The sequence below is a fragment of the Sus scrofa genome, chromosome 1 (assembly GCF_000003025.6).
Source record: "Sus scrofa isolate TJ Tabasco breed Duroc chromosome 1, Sscrofa11.1, whole genome shotgun sequence".
In the NCBI taxonomy this organism is placed as follows: Eukaryota; Metazoa; Chordata; class Mammalia; order Artiodactyla; family Suidae; genus Sus; species Sus scrofa.
Genome location: NC_010443.5, coordinates 163501310 through 163518056, shown reverse-complemented (window position 1 = coordinate 163518056; position 16747 = coordinate 163501310). Strand labels below are relative to the sequence as shown.

General features: G+C 41.0%; 1 protein-coding gene across 3 annotated transcripts in view; it reads left to right on the top strand.

The window, feature by feature from the left end:
* The window catches only part of DPP8 (dipeptidyl peptidase 8), a 70545-nt gene continuing 54420 nt past the window's right edge, over positions 623-16747 (top strand). The window contains exons 1-4 of one of the 3 annotated variants that reach the window (XM_001929097.6): positions 623-847; positions 2547-2683; positions 5262-5531; positions 14563-14675. In XM_001929097.6, coding sequence (XP_001929132.3) covers positions 2647-2683; positions 5262-5531; positions 14563-14675 — 420 coding nt within the window. In that variant the 5' untranslated portion in view covers positions 623-847; positions 2547-2646. Of the gene's footprint in view, positions 952-2546; positions 2684-5261; positions 5532-14562; positions 14676-16747 lie in introns of all 3 variants that reach the window. The other 2 variants (XR_002346298.1, XM_005659849.3) reach the window with 2 other exon arrangements.

Sequence of the window (16747 nt, the reverse complement as noted above, 5' to 3'; positions counted from 1 at the left end):
ATAAATTGTGGGTCAAGGGATCTGCCTCTAGTTCTGATAATATCAAGTCACTCACTTCCCTGCCCTGAGCCCCAGTTTCTTCACCTTCATGTCTTTGTGTGACACACATGGTTTTCCTTAATTGCAACTAAGTGACATTATTATATTTTTTTACAGATAAACTATGGCTCAAAGAGATTGACCCACCTGCAGAAGGATATTAGTTAGTACTAGAGCCAAGCTTTCTCACTCCAAGTTCAGGTTTCTTTCCACCATAACAGCGAGACACTCAGAACATCCCTAAGGCCTTGGTTTCTTCCCTCTCCATGTCATGGGGCTGGGATTTTTGTCTGGCTTGCTTCCCATTCTAATCTCAGCGTCTATAACTACCTGGCACATAGAAGGTACTTAATATATATTTGTTGAATGAAAAAAAAAAAAATAGATGAGTAGAGACGCGCCACAATTCGTCCTGCGACTTCCAGCAAATCGAGGCCTCTTTTTGGATTTCCTCTGTCCCCAACGCCGGCCCAGTCTCCTCGCGTCTCTTTCGCTCCTCCAGCCACCAGACGGCACTGTCGTAAGGGACCCCCTCCCACCTAGCAGAGAGCGGTGCCCTTCTTGGCCTCGTTGCGCCTTCCTTGGTCGGAGGGCGGCTCACAAGAAACCGGAAGTGCTGCAGCCGCCGCTGCAGCCGCTGCCGCCGCCGCCGCCCTTAAGTGCCGTGTTCACCGCTTGGGTTGCCGCCGGCGCCGTCGCCAAGGAAGCCGCTTCAGCCCGGTTGGGAGTGGAGGCGGCGCGGCATGAAGCGGCGCAGGCCCGCTCCGTAGCGCGCGTCGGGACGGTCCGGGCGGGGCCGGGGGGGAAGGTGCAGTATCCGCCCCCTCTCCTTCTCCTTAGCCCGCGAGGCCTGCGCCCCAGCCCATTCGGGCCTCTCCGCCTCACCAAGGAGCGGCCTGGCGCGTCCTCCCGGTTAGCCCTCTCTGCTGCTTACCCGGCGCGCCGCCAAGCTCGGGCCACAGCCGGTGGCGGGGCCCTACTTGCCGGAAGAGGAAGCCGAGGCTCTCAGATTCCGAGTCAGCCAACGTCCACCGAGCGTCCCTTGAGCGCTGGGTGCTGGCCTCCGGACTTCCATGTCCGTTATCTTAATTGAGTCTAGCCGGGGTTGGGAGCCGGGTATTGTCCGGTCTTACAGATGAGAAACGGAATCCCACAGAGGCCAAGGGGTTTGCCCAAAGTCCGACTGTGGCAGATCGGATTCGAACTGAGATTTTCTCTTTTCCCAGCTGATATTCTTTCTGCCGCCCCACTCTAGGTCGAGTCCTTCCTTGTTCACTGGCCCCTTCTCATTCTGTTTTACCCTCCTGGGGCAGGATAGGTACTTTCCTTTCCTTTTTCAAACCTCTCCCCTCACACACTTTTCCTCTAAGACTAGGCATCTCCCTCACACCCCCTTCTCAACATTCTCTGTTACACTTTTCCTCTTCATTCTCATTTTAGCTTTCAACATCTTTGTCCACTTTGTGATAATGAACCTTTCAGCTCGCTGTGGATCCTGACAAATGAAATAGCTAGGCTTCAATGAGGGGTGGGATATGTTAAGTGTTCAAAATGGCCCCGGGATTAAAAATTAAGGCGTGACATTTGAATGGGTTCAAATTTAAGACTCCTGAAGATATTTTCTAACCTGACATGCTCTTCTCTGAATGAGAGGCTTAGCGCGTGGGAAGATGCCTTGACACCTTAGTCCGTTGGTGCTGTGTTAAGCACAACTTTTTCCCCTCCATTTAGCGCCGGACTTTTCTCATCACATTTCCCTCCATCACCTGTTTGGGCTACGAACGCCCAGAATTAAAACTGATAACAAAGTTACAGGTGTAATCACAGATCCTGGTTTTTTTTTTTCCCCCTTTTTCTAAACCAGAATTTCAACAAACTTAACACTTGCATTACCAGAGAAGTTACCTAATTCAGTTATTTTCAGATATACGTGAAAAAGGAAGACGCAAAAATGGAATGCACTGAAAAGATAATACTTTATCTTGTGAAAAGCGTATTAATTCCAAGTTAATTTTTTTTACAAAAATGGCCAGTTCTATAATTCTTATTGGTTATTCTACTGAGTCTATCTCCAACCAGTGAAATATATATTCTGCAAAATAAAACAGTGGGCACATAGAAATAAATTTTATTATTAATCGTTAGTAATTTTTGAGAATTTGCAATAGCCACTGAGTAATCTCACATATGTATGCCTTTTATTCTTTTTAAATTTCTTCCATAATTTTCCTCTTAATATATGTCTGGATGTCAGGATTTACACTACTAATGCATATTCTTTTGAGTAAATTGGTGTATATATTTCTGAAATGAACTAACTTTATAATTTTCATAATTAAAATGCAGATACAGAGTAATTCAGGCATTTATATTATACCAAAAAGAATGTTTCTGCATTAATTTTAAGCACTATTTGAGACTTTAGGTTTAAATCTTTTGGGCCATATGTGATCCATTTTAACAATGATCAACAGCCTTTTATCTTATTTCATTATCCTGGTGAGCAGGATTGGATGGTGAGAAAAAGAAAGACTCCTCTGAGAAGAGAACAGGATGAGCAGAGGGATCTGTGCTTGAAGTTGAGTCACTTGAGAAAGATCTCTTTGAATGTGGAAGAGATCTGAGCAGATGAAAATACAATCAGGTAGGCACCAGGGAAGACCCTTAAGTTAAGAGGTAGGTGGGGTAGTGACGTATATACACTGTGCTGAGAATGTGTACTGACCTCTTTTCTAATTTTTAAAATTAGAAAACGCGAGTCACATGTTTTGAGAACGCATTTGTATATAAATTGTTATGAAAATCTGGAAATTAACTCATTTAGTTACACATTTGTGAAAATTACTAAAATTATGCAATATCAGATCTATCCCAGGGAAATGTAGGATGTACATTTGTCAGAAAATACAGAGGAATAGTGTCATTTGAGCTGTAAAATGTGCGTGAGGTGGGGGGAGAGAAACAGTCCAGGGACCTAGTGCAATTTAGGAATACTAGATGGTTTTGCTTAAGTGCAAGGTGTCAAGTTAATGATCACTCAAGAAGCTGAGCAGTAAGTTTTGGGAAGTCTGTGCTGAGCTTTCCTGTTCTATCCCCATCTCTGTTGTTTCCAGCAGTTGTTTGGGGGTGAAGTTCCAAACTTAACACAAGGGGAGTTGAGAAAAATGAGCCCAATTTGTATATCTTCTTTCACCTGTCCCTCACTCTATTAGGAATGGGACTAGAACCACTGATATATGTCATAGAAAACAGACTTTTACCAGCTTTTAGATGGGCAAACCACCACTACTGTCATATACTGCTACTTCATATCAGTGTGCTGAATAGTAGTTGAGCTAAATGACTTTTTCTTTGTTGAGCTCTTTGCAATTTAATCATTGGAGGTAAATGCGCTACAGATTGTGTACTTGCAGAACTCTCCAATGGGTTTTCTGGCTGCTTTTGCTATTGTTACATTGAAAATGGTAATATAGGTCACTTATGCTTGAAAAAAGACACAATATCCTGGCCACAGTTGTGTTTATTTCACATGCCATACAGCACACCTGATAAGACTAATTCAAACCCCATGTGCCTTTTTTTTTTTTTTTTTTTTTTTTTTTGTCATTTTGCCATTTCTTGGGCCGCTCCCACGGCATATGGAGGTTCCCAGGCTAGGGGTCTAATCGGAGCTGTAGCTGCCAGCCTACGCCAGAGCCACAGCAAAGCGGGATCCGAGCCGTGTCTGCAACCTACACCACAGCTCACGGCAACGCCGGATCTTTAACCCACTCAGCAAGGGCAGGGACTGAACCCGCAACCTCATGGTTCCTAGTCGGATTCGTTAACCACTGCACCACGACGGAAACTCCCCCATGTGTCTTTTTTAGGGCCACACCTGCAGCATATGGAGGTTCCCAGGCTAGGGGTCAAATTGGAGCTGTAGCTGCTGGCCTACGCCACAGCCACAGCAATGCAGGATCCGAGCCGTGTCTGCGACCTACATGTGGTTGGTAGTTTTTACCACAAACTCTTAATCTGCAAAATTAAGCTTAAAAAAGTACATCGTATTAAATATACAACCATGTATTGATTTTTGTCATAGAAATAGTTAATAATTATGTGAATTGGTTACACAAAGGCAGTCTAGTTTATCTCCCAAGTCCACATGTTTTTGACATTTATTAGTTCAAAAAGAGCAGGTTATCCCACAATTTTTGTTTATGTTGCTCCTTTTTAGTAGTGTTATGACTGATGCACGTCAGAATATCATACAATGGCTTATGATAACACCTCTTGTTATTTTTTCTGATACTTTGCACCTGTTATATTTGAATATTGAAATAGAGAAAGGAAAAATAATCCTCTTCTGGAACATCATTAGTAGATGAAATGTTAACATTGTTTTGGGATTAAACTGGTAAATTGGGTTCAGACTTTTATCAAAATATTGATAGTACAAACATAAAATGTTTTCTCCATAAACTACTTCAACTAAAGCCACTTGGAGATCATACCTTTTTTTTTTTTTTTTTCCTCTCATTGTATCATGGAGTAAAACTTGTATTATTTGTAATAAGGGTCACATAAATTCCTCATAGTATAGGGATCATCAGATGGTGATGTCTAGGCAAGCGCAAAAGACAATGTACCAGTCAGGTCTTTTGTTGTTTGGGGTCCCACTGAAAAAGAAACAGTGTTTGTTATCTTGGGTAAGTGCCCTAGGAAGGTTAGTACAAGTATATTGTTTGCAACAATTTTATTACTGTCCTAAAGGGCTGTGATTATTTCTGTTAGCTGAAGAGGCCGCCTTTATCCAAAGTGTTGCCTTTTTTAAGTGCAAAAACACTTAGTTCCCTTAGCACATTTAGCTACACTCTTGACAGCCTCCTGGAAGGAGAATAGCAGCCAATTGGCATATGGCCTGTTTCCTTCTAGTGTGGGAAAGAAAAAGGAATTTTGGCAAGAGATACTTAAGGAGAGACTTTTATAAAAGTTCCCAAAGGGATTTATAGTCTCTGTGAAATAGAGATGACCTCAATTAAAAAAAAAAAAATCTCATTTTTAAAATGAACATAGAGATGGGTGAGCTATTGCTTTTCTTTCTAGGTTTCATTGCAACTGTACTGAAGAGCATTTTTTTTCCTCTTTTTTTTTGGGGGGGGGGCATGTTGACTATCAGACTATTCTGATTAATATAAGAGAAGGCAGACCTGTGAACTTCATGTGCCTTGCTCTCCTAGGAAAATGCACCATGGCAGCAGCAATGGAAACAGAACAGCTGGGTGTTGAGATCTTTGAAACTGCAGAGTGTGAGGAGAATATTGAATCACAGGATCGGCCTAAATTGGAGCCATTTTATGTTGAGCGATATTCTTGGAGTCAGCTTAAAAAGCTGCTTGCTGATACCAGAAAATATCATGGATACATGATGGCTAAGGCACCACATGATTTTATGTTTGTGAAGAGAAACGATCCAGATGGGCCTCATTCAGACAGGATCTATTACCTTGGTGAGTATGAAGTCACAGCTCCTGAAAGGAAATTCTTTCTTTCTTTTCTTTTCTTTTTTTTTTTTTTAATAGGGCCGCATTCATGGCATCTGGAGGTTCCCAGGCTAGGAGTCGAATTGGAGCTGTAGCTGCTGGCCTACACCACAGCCACAGCAACGCCAGATCTGAGCCGAGTCTGTGACCTACACCACAGCTCATGGCAATGCCGGATACCCAACCCACTGAGCAAGGCCAGGAGTCGAACCTGCAACCTCACGGTTCCTAGTCGGATTCATTTCTGCTGAGCCACAACAGGAACTCCTCCCGAAATTCTTTCTTAACTCAGACTTAGAGGCTAGGTGCAATTGGCACTCAGATTTTGGTGAATAAGTGAATCAGTAATAGTTCCATTAAGGGGAAAAAAAGTGATTTGAAGAACTTGAGTTTTGGTGCTGTTCTAATTTTGTTTTGTCCCATTAACTTTATTTTTTTTTTTGCAGGTCACAAATCATGAATCGATCATGATCTTACTTTCAGAGTCAAAGTTAAAGATGCTAGTATTACTTCGTCCTAAAGCTAGTTCAAAATGACTTTTCTTAGGAGTGGTCAGATTAGGAACACATAATAAAATCAATAGTTTGTTGCACATCTTAACAGAAGCTGCTTTCAGGTTTTTTTTTTTTTTTTTTTTTTTGTCTTTTTTTGTCTTTTTGCTATTTCTTTGGCCGCTCCCGCGGCATATGGAGGTTCCCAGGCTAGGGGTTGAATCCGAGCTGTAGCCACCGGCCTACGCCAGAGCCACAGCAATGCAGGATTCGAGCCGCGTCTGCAACCTACACCACAGGTCACAGCAACGCCGGATCGTTAACCCACTGAGCAAGGGCAGGGACCGAACCCGCAACCTCATGGTTCCTAGTCGGATTCGTTAACCACTGCGCCACGACGGGAACTCCTACTTTCAGTTTTTTAAACCAAGGCTAGTTTCAGTCTCCTCCTCTCCTCATTCACTCCAGATTTAAGGTCTATCTACATTAAATATATTATTTTTATTATTATTATTATTATTAGTCTTTTTAGGGCCGCACCCGTGACATATGGAGGTTCCCAGGCTAGGGGTCTAATCGGAGCTGTAGCCGCCGTTCTCTTCCACAGCCACAGTAGCAAGGGATCTGAGCTGCGTCCGCAACCTACACCACAGCTCACGGCAACGTCAGATCCTTAACCCACTGAGCAAGGCCAGGGATTGAACCTTCCTTCTCATGGATGCTAGTCAGATAAGTTTATGCTGAACCACGCTGTGAGCTCCTACATTAAATATGTTATACCACTGATTGATTATTTTGTTTCTTTGTTTATAATCTTAAATGCTTTAGTAAGATACTATGGTAAAAGGAATAAGTAGTAAATCCTGAGCAACTAGCATGCCTAGACACAGATTAGTATTGAAAGAAACGAGTACTCTACCACATATATAGACACAAGGTTGTGGATAAAGAATCACAAGCCTTGGAATCAGAAGCCTGGGCTCTAGTGTAAGCTTCAAGGCTAATTGATTTACCCTGTGGGTCTCAATTTCCTCATCTGTTAAATGAGGATTAATATCTATCTTATAGGATTATCTTAAGTATTACACATTTTACATGAAAACATTTCTAAACTTAAATATTAATAAACACAATACTCTTCTTGTACAACCAAAGTTTTACTATGGTTAGTTTGAACAAGGAAACCTAGACAGGGAAAGAAAAAAATTATTTGTAAATCCCATTCCTATCCTCCAAGCAACTGTCTGCATTACAGTGTTATTTTTAGGATTAGAAATAATAGTTGGAAAGTTCCCATCGTGGTGCAGCAGAAACGAACCTGACTAGGAACCATGAGGTTGTGTGTTCGATCCCTGGTCTCGCTCAGTGAGTTAAGGATCTGGCATTGCCGTGAGCGGTGGTGTAGGTCACAGACAAGGCTCGGATCCCTCGTTGCTATGGCTGTGGTGTAGGCTGGCAGCTGTAGCTCCAATTCAACCCCTAGCCTGGGAACCTCCATATGCCGCAGGTGTGACCCTGAAAAGACAAAAGAAGTAATAGTTGTAAATTATAGTTGTATTTCCTGGCACTCAGAAACTGGTAATTATTATTTGTATTATTATTAACTTAAGTCCTAAGGGCCAGAAGTTCCTGTTGTGGCTCAGCAGGTTAAGCACCTGAAACTGTCTACATGAGGATGCAGGTTCAATCCCTGGCCTCACTTGGTGGGTTAAGGATCCAGCGTTACTGCCATCTGTGACATAGGTTGCAGATTCGCCTTGGATCCAAAATTGGCTTGGCTGTGGTGTAGGCCTCTGCTGCAGTTCCAGTTTGACCCCCGGCCTAGGAACTTCCAGATGCTGCAAGTATAGCCATAAAAAGGGGGGGGGGAGAAAAAGAAAAGAAAACCCATCCATGATTACTAAATCAGGCAGTTTGGTTGGAAGAGAGGAAAAAATTGGGGGAGGGGAGGAAGCCTTATATTTATTATCATATTTTAAAATTACAACTCTAGTATAGTCCATAATTTTTTACTGTAAACAAATGTCTCACAAAACGATTATGAATTACCATTAAAACTGCATAAAGAAAGGGATTTCGCTCCCAATGCAGTAGTTGAAATGGAATTACAAGCCCATAAATTTTGGAGTGTCCTTCCCACAGTCATGCTATTTTATTTTCCGGAGCCAGAGCCTTAAGGGAATGAATATTTTGTTGGTAGAGTGAGGGAGAAAAGGATGTGAGAGAGGTGGGAACACTGGAAGGTAGAAAAGGAATGGTGAAATAGCTAGAGACTGTGTGAGGGCACTGACTTCCTATCATGCCTTTTTAATTAAGTTTTTAAAAATAGTTATCCTCCCCTCTTCCACAACTGTTTGAAATGTTGTTTGTCTTTTTAGGGCCACACCCGTGACATATGGAGTTTCCCAGGTTTGGGGTCCAATTGGGAGCTGTAGCCACTGGCCTATGCCAGAGCCACAGCAACTCAGGATCCAAGCCACGTCTGTGACCTACACCATGGCTCAGGGCAACGCCAGATCCTTAACCCACTGAGTGAGGCCAGGGATCAAACCTGAGTCCTCATGGATGCTAGTTGGGTTCACTAACCGCTGAGACACATGGGAACTCCGGTTTTGTTTTTTTTAGGGCCACACCTTCGGTATGTAGAAGTTCCCAAGCTAGGGGTCAAATCAGTGTTACAGCTGCCAGTCCAAGCCACAGCCATGGCAACAGCAGATCCAAGCCTTATCTCTGACCTACACAGCAGTTGGTGGCAACACTGGATCCTTAACCCACTGAGTGAGGCCAGGGATTCTATCCGCATCCTCATGGATGCTATGTTGGGTTCTCAACCGGCTAAGCCACAACGGGAACTTCCTTATTTTTTTGTTTTTGTTTTTGATATTTAGGGCCACACCTGCGGCGTATGGAGGTTCCAAGGCTAGGGGTCGAATCAGAGCTATAGCTGCCAGTCTACACCACAGCATAGCAACACCAGATCCAAGCCGCACCTTCAACCTACACCACAGCTCATGGCAGTGCCAGATCCTTAACCCACTGAGTGAGGCCAGGAATCGAACACTCAACCTCATGGTTCCTAGTTGGATTCCTTTCTGCTGTGCCACAATGGGAACTCCCTTATTTTGTTTTTTAAAGAGATTCTCAGCATGAGTCCACATAAGAAATTAAATATTTTTTTTAAAAGCAACTTCAGAGTATTCCTTTATATAATTGTGCCATATTTTACTAAACCATGCCTAATAATGGGCATTTAGGTTTTTCAAATTTGCTGTTATAAAAAAATGAAGCAGCAAGTATCACTGTATTGGATTATTTTGTACATGTGTGAATTTACTTATTAGGACTAACTCCAAAGAGTGGAATTATTGGGATACAATGTGTATATATTCTGAGTTTTTATTGATATTGCCAATTGCTCCTCCGTTGAGGTTAGAGATTTTACCTTTTTTTTTTTTTTTGTCTTTTGTCTGTTTAGGGCTGCACCCTTGGCATATGGAGGTTCCCAGGCTAGGGGTCGAATCAGAGCTGTAGCTGGTGGCTTATACCACAGCCACAGCAACACCAGGTCCAGCCAGATACATTGTGAAATGACTGCCACAGTCTAGTTGACACCAGTCATCATACATATTTAATAAAAAATAAATTTTTTTCTTGTGATGTGAACTTTTAAGATTTACTCTCAACAACTTTCAAATTTGCAATAATACAGTATTATCAATTATAAGGCATCATGTACATTGTATCCCATTTCATTATAGTTTTAAAATTTTTAGAAAATTTTATTGGGGTATAATTGACTTACAGTGTTGTGTTAGTTTCAGGTATACAACAAAGTGAATCAGTTATACATGTATCCTTTTTTAGATTCTTTTCTCATGCAGGTTATTATATGGTATTGAGTAGATTTCCCTGTGCTATAGTGTATATGGTATTGAATAGATTTCCCTGTGCTATAGAGTAGATCCTTATTTTATTTTTTTGTCTTTTGTCTTTTTAGGGCATACCCACGGCATATGGAGGTTCCTAGGCTAGGGGTCTAATCAGAACTGTTGCTGCTGGCCTACACCACAGCCACAGTAACACCAGATCCTACCTGCATCTGCGACCTACACCACAGCTCATGGCAATGCTGGATCCTTAACCCACTGAGCAAGGCCAGGGATCGAACCCTCAACCTCATGGTTCCTAGTTGGATTTGTTTCTCCTGCACCACTACAGGAACTCCTATTTATCTATTTTATATATAGTAGTGTGTACATATTAATCCCAAACTTCTAATTTACCCCTTCCCCCCAACATTTCCCCTTTGGTAACCATAAGTTTGAAGTCTTTGAGACTTTCTATTTTGGGAGTAAGTTCTTTTGTATCGTTTTTTATTAGATTCTGCATGTTAGTGATTTCATATATATTTGTTTTTTTCTGACTTAACTCAGTTTGATAATCTGTAGGTCCATCTATGTTGCTGCAACTGGCATTATCTCATTTTTTATAGCTGAGTAATATTCCATTGTTTTTATATACCATATCTTTTTTATCCATTCATCTATTAAAGGACATTTAAGTTGCTTCCATGTCTTGGCTATCATAAATAGTGCTACAGTGAACATTGGGGTGCATCTATCTCTTTGAATTATGATTTCCTTCAGATGCATGCCTTGGAGTGGGATTGCTGGATCATATAGTAGTTCTATTTTTTGTTTCTCAAAGAACCTCTGTACTCTTCTTATAATGGTTGCACCAGTTTACATTTCCACCAGCAGTGTAGGAGGGTTCCCTTTTTTCCACTCCTCTCCAGCATTAATTGGTGGTGGCCATTCTGACTGGTGTGAGTTGATACCTCATTTTAGTTTTGATTTGTATTTCTCTAATAAATAATGATGTTGAGCATCTTTTCATGTGTTTTTTGGCCATCTGTCTTTGCAGAAATGTCTATTTAGATCTTCTGCCTATTTTTTAATTGGATTGTTTGTTTTTTGGTGATAAAGCTGCCTGAGATATTTGTATATTTTGGAGATTAATCACTTGTAAGTCACTTCTTTGCAATGATTTTCTCCCATTCTGTGGGTTATCTTTTCTTTTTTCTTTTTTTTTTTTTTTTTTTTTTTGTTGTTGTCCTTTTTGCTATTTCTTTGGGCCGCTCCCGCGGCATATGGAGGTTCCCAGGCTAGGGGTCGAATTGGAGCTTTAGCCACTGGCCTACGCCAGAGCCACAGCAACGCTGGATCCGAGCCGCGTCTGCAACCTACACCACAGCTCACGGCAACGCCGGATCGTTAACCCACTGAGCAAGGGCAGGGCTCGAACCCTCAACCTCATGATTCCTAGTCGGATTCGTTAACCACTGCACCACTACGGGAACTCCTGGGTTATCTTTTCATTTTGTAATGGTTTTCTTTGCCATGCAAAAGCTTTTAAGTTTAATTAGGTCCCATTTTGTCTTTTTTTTTTGGCCGCCCCATGATGAATGGCATTCCCGGGGAATCAGATCTGAGCCACAGTGGCAGCCTACACTGCCGTTGCAGCAAGGTGGGTTCCTTTAACCCACTGTGCCCAACTGGGGATCAGCCTGTGTCTTGGCTCTGCAAAGACACCACCGATCCCATGGCACTGCAGTGGGAAATCCAATATAGTTTTAATTCCTATTTCTCTTATGAGTGAGGTTGAGCATCCTTTCACATATTTATAAAACATTTGTCTTTCCTTTTCTGTGTCTGATCTGTTTGTAATTGCCTTTTTTTTTTTTAAATTGGGTTGTGAGTACCTTTATAGACGTAAAACTTTTTTTTTTTTTTTTTTTTTGTGCAATAAGGGAATTAACTCCTAGCATTTTTGCCTGAGGTTTAATTTGTCTTTTGCCTTTAGTGCCTTATGCCATATAGAAATTTGTGAATCTTTTTGGTAGTTAAATTTCTACTTTTATGTGGTGTTGTATCATATCTAGAAAAGCTTTCTCAACTCCGAATTATATTTTGAAAAATCCTTATATACTTTGGATTTTATTTTATTCTATTGTTCTGTCTATTAATTCAAGTACCAATGCTATGTTGCTATTAATTATCATAGTTTTAGATGTTTTACTGTTTGATAGCACTAGTCACCCTTCATCACTCTTTTTCATGCTTTTCTTGACTGTTTTCTAATGATTTTTATTTTTTCCTTTAAAGCTGATTTACAGTGTTCTGTCAATTTTCTGTTGTACAACAAGATGACTCAGTCACACATACATATATATGTTCTTTTTTCTCACATCATGCTCCATCTTAAGTGACTAGAGATGGTTCCCAGTGCTATACAGTGCTTATCCATTCCAGAGGCAATAGTTTGCATCTATTAACCCCAGGTACCCAATCCATCCCACTCCCTCCCACTCCCCTTGGCAACCACAAGTCTGTTCTCCAAGTCCCTACATTTCTTTTCTGTGGAAAGGTTCATATGTGCCCTATATTAGATTCCAGCTAAAAGTGATATAATATGGTATTTGTCTTTCTCTCTGACTTACTTCACTTAGTAAGACAGTCTCTAGTTCCATCCATGTTGCTGCAGATGGCATTATTTTGATCTTTTTTGTGGCTAATATTCCATTGTGTATGTATACCACATCTTAATCTGTTCATCTGTTGATGGACATTTAGGTTGTTTCCATGTCTTGGCTATTGTGAATAGTGCTGCAGTGAACATGTGGGTACATGTGTCTTTTTCAAGGAAAGCTTTGTCTGGATATATGCCCAAGAGTCATATGGTAGTTCTATGTATAGTTTTCTAAGGTACCTTCGTACTGTTTTCCATAGTGGTTGTATCTTGACTATTTTTGTTTGCATGTTTTTCTGTAAGCACTTAAAATTAGCTTGTAGGAGCTTCCCAGTGGCATAGTGGATTAAGGACCTGGTGTTTTCATTGCTGTGGCTCAGGCCTGGGAATTTTCACCTGCTGCAGATGCAGCTAAAAAAAAATAAGCTTGTAAAGCTCCTTTGTCCCAATCTTAATTGTTTTGGAATTACATTATATTTATAGATGAAGTTAGGGGAAGTTGACAGTCTTTAAGATGTTGAGCTATCCAAAAAGTGCCATTTCGGAGTTCCCGTCATGGCTCAGTGGCTAACGAATCTGACTAGGAACCATGAGTTGTGGGTTCAATCCCTGGCCTTGCTCAGTGGGTTAAGGATCTGGCATTGCTGTGAGCTGTGGTGTGGGTCGCAGAGGCGGCGTGGATCCTGCGCTGCTGCGGCTGTGGCGAAGGCCAGTGGCTACAGCTCCCATTAGACCCCCAGCCTGGGAACTTTCATATGCCGAGAATGCGGCCCTAGAAGAGGCAAAAAGACCAAAAAAAAAAAAAAAAAAAAAAAAAGTGCCACTTCATTTGCTTTGTCTTTTATATCCATCTGAATTTTAATTTTTTCCATATAAATCTGTTTGAAAAATTTTAGTATACTTTGGCCAATGTATCAACAGGAAATAGCAATGGGAAAAGCCTGTTTTATGTTTATAGAGAACTGGTGTATGTGCATAAAATGCTTTGGAAATTTTTATTAATCATAATTGAAGCCAAGGAAGGCATTATGTAACATGGAGAAGCTTCAAGAGGGGCAACTGAAGTGATTGTAGGGAATGGCTCTCATCTGAGGATAGATGAGAACCAGCTTTTCCTATTTGTAGGTTGAATGTTTGTAGAAGGAAAGGGCTTATGGAGGATATGATCATATTTTGAAAGATTATGAATGGTGTGGTAGGTGACTGTAGTCTCAGGAATTGTGTAACAGTAAATCTGGGATGCGTAATATAGATATTTCTAAATAAATACTTAAAATGATTTGTAAAAAGAAGCAGCTTAGTAATCTGATGTTGTCACAAAGCACCCCCATTTGGAATCTAGTGAGCCTATTGCCATCCTGTAAAACACTAACAATTTTCAAAAGTAAAAAACTGGGAGTTCCCGTCGTGATGCAGTGGTTAACGAATCCGACTAGGAACCATGAGGTTGCGGTTCGGTCCCTGCCCTTGCTCAGTGGGTTAACGATCCGGCGTTGCCGTGAGCTGTGGTGTAGGTTGCAGACGCGGCTCGGATCCCGTGTTGCTGTGGCTCTGGCGTAGGCCGGTAGCTACAGCTCCGATTCAACCCCTGGCCTGGGAACCTCCATATGCTGCGGGAGCGGCCCAAGAAATAGCAACAACAACAAAAAAGACCAAAAAAAAGACAAAAAGACAAAAAAAAAAAAAAAAAGTAAAAAACTAAAAATGACGCTTGTCCGTACATCATCTTAAACACTTGTTTGTTTTGAGAGGGACTAAAATTTAAATATCAAAATGGAACTTGAGAATTTTTTTGTGAAGCCTAGGTTTTATTGAAGAAAATTGCCATGACATATGGCATGTGCATTTCCTACTTGCTAATGTTTGTTATAGGTCCCATGGAAAGCAAAATTTTGTATTATATTGGGGGCATTATGTACTTACTACTATGCTGTAGATTGCCATTTCTAAAATGACAAAAAAATGATTTTCTTTTATAGCTATGTCTGGTGAGAACAGAGAAAATACACTGTTTTATTCTGAAATTCCCAAAACTGTCAACAGAGCAGCAGTCTTAATGCTCTCTTGGAAGCCTCTTTTGGATCTTTTTCAGGTAGGATTAAACATTGTTACTCTTTTGCTTTGGTGCATGTTTTTAGATGTTGTTGTTTGTCTTTTTAGGGCCACACCTGCAGCAGATGGAAGTTCCCTGGCTAGGGTTCAAATTGGAGCTGTAGCTGCTGGCCTATGCCACAGCCTCAGCAATACCAGATCCTTAACCCACTGAGCAAGGCCAGTGATTGATCCCATGTCCTCAGGGATACTAGCTGGGTTTCTTACCACTGAGCCATGACAACTGCTGGATCTTCATAAACTTACTGTGTAAACCTATATCAAGTCTTTTGTTCCATTGACAGTTATTCTTATTTACAAATTGTCTTATTTTGGGTTGTTGGAAACCCCTTCAACTTGAAATGTTAAAATCCTTTTGACATGACCCTGGTAATACTTGATAGATCTCTTGTTTCCTGATGTGAAAATGTTTCATAATAAGTTTTTGCATTGCTTATCCCAATAGCTCTGGTTCCTTTAGGGGAAGTGGTATTAAAGACTATGATTTGGGAGTTCCTGCTCAGGAACAGTGGGATTGGCAGCATCTTGGGAGTGCTGGGAAACAGGTTTGGTCCCTGGCCTGGTAAGGATCTGCAGTTGCCACAGCTGCAGCTTAGGTTGCATCTGTGACTAGGATCTGATCCCTGGCCTGGGAACTCCATATGCTGAGGGGCAGCCAAAAAAATAAAAAGACCATAATCTGGAAACTGTGCCACAGCTCTTGGAAACACTGGATCCTTAACTCACTGAGTGAGGCCAGGGATTGAACCCACATCCTTATGGTCACTGTGTTGAGTTCTTAACCCGCTGAACCACAGTGGGAGCTTCTTAAGAGATATTTAAAACAAAAAGATTAGAATTAGTAAAACAATGAATTTGCTAGTTTTTTCCATCAGAGCCTAACACACACACACACACACACACACACACACAAATGTAATTTAACATTAATTAAAAATGATACAGTGAATACGAAAAACTACATGGATATTTAGCAGGATTCTAAAGTCTCATTTTTAACTTGATATTATTTTAAGTTTGCAGGTGTACACCTTTATTTGCTAGTCATACATTCCTGCCAATAAACATGTCTTGGCTAATTTTAAACTATTTGTCCTTGACAGCACAAATCATATCTGTTTCCTTTATTTATCATCCCCTTACTTATCTTTTTATTGATCGTAAAAGAACACTTATTGAAGTTCCTGTTGTGGCACAGTGAAAACGAATCTGACTATTATCTGTGAGGATGAGGGTTTGATTCCTGGCCTTGCTCAGTGGGTTGGAGATCTGGTGTTGCCCTGAGCCGTGGCGTAGGTCGAAGACGTGGCTGGGATCCATTGTTGCTGTGGCTATGGTGTAGGTTGGCAGCTGCAGCTCTGATTTGAGCCCTGGCCTGGGAACTTCCACAGGTGTGGCCCTAAAAAGCAAAAGAAAAAAAAAAAAAAGAACAAAACTGCTTAGTGAGGGAAAATGTGGATGTAAAAATTTTTTAATTTAAAAAATTTTTCATTTCTTTTTTTTTAAATTACTGAATGAATTTTATTACATTTATAGTTGTACAATGATCTTCACAACCCACTTTTATAGCATTTGCATCCCAAACCCCAGGTGCATCCCCTCACCCCCCCAACCTGTCTCATTTGGAAAACATAAGATTTTCAAAGTCTGTGAGTCAGTATCTGTTCTACAAAGCAGTTCATTGTGTCCTTTTTTTAGATTCCACATGTTAGTGATAGCATATGATGTTGGTGTCTCACTGTCTGACAAACTTCACTTAGCATGATAATTTCTAGGCCCATCCATGTTGCTGTAAATGCTGTTATTTCTTTCCTTTTAATGGTAATGTTCCATTGTGTAAATGTACCACATCTTCTTTATCCACCCTCTGTCCATGGGCATTTACATTGTTTCCATGTCTTGGCTATTGTATATAGTGCTATTGTATATAGTGAACATTGGAGTACATTGTATCTTTTCAAGTCATGGTTTTCTCTGGATAGATGCCCAGGAGTGGGATTGTTGGATCAGATGGTAGTTCTATTTTTAGTTTTCTGAGGAATCTCCTTGGTG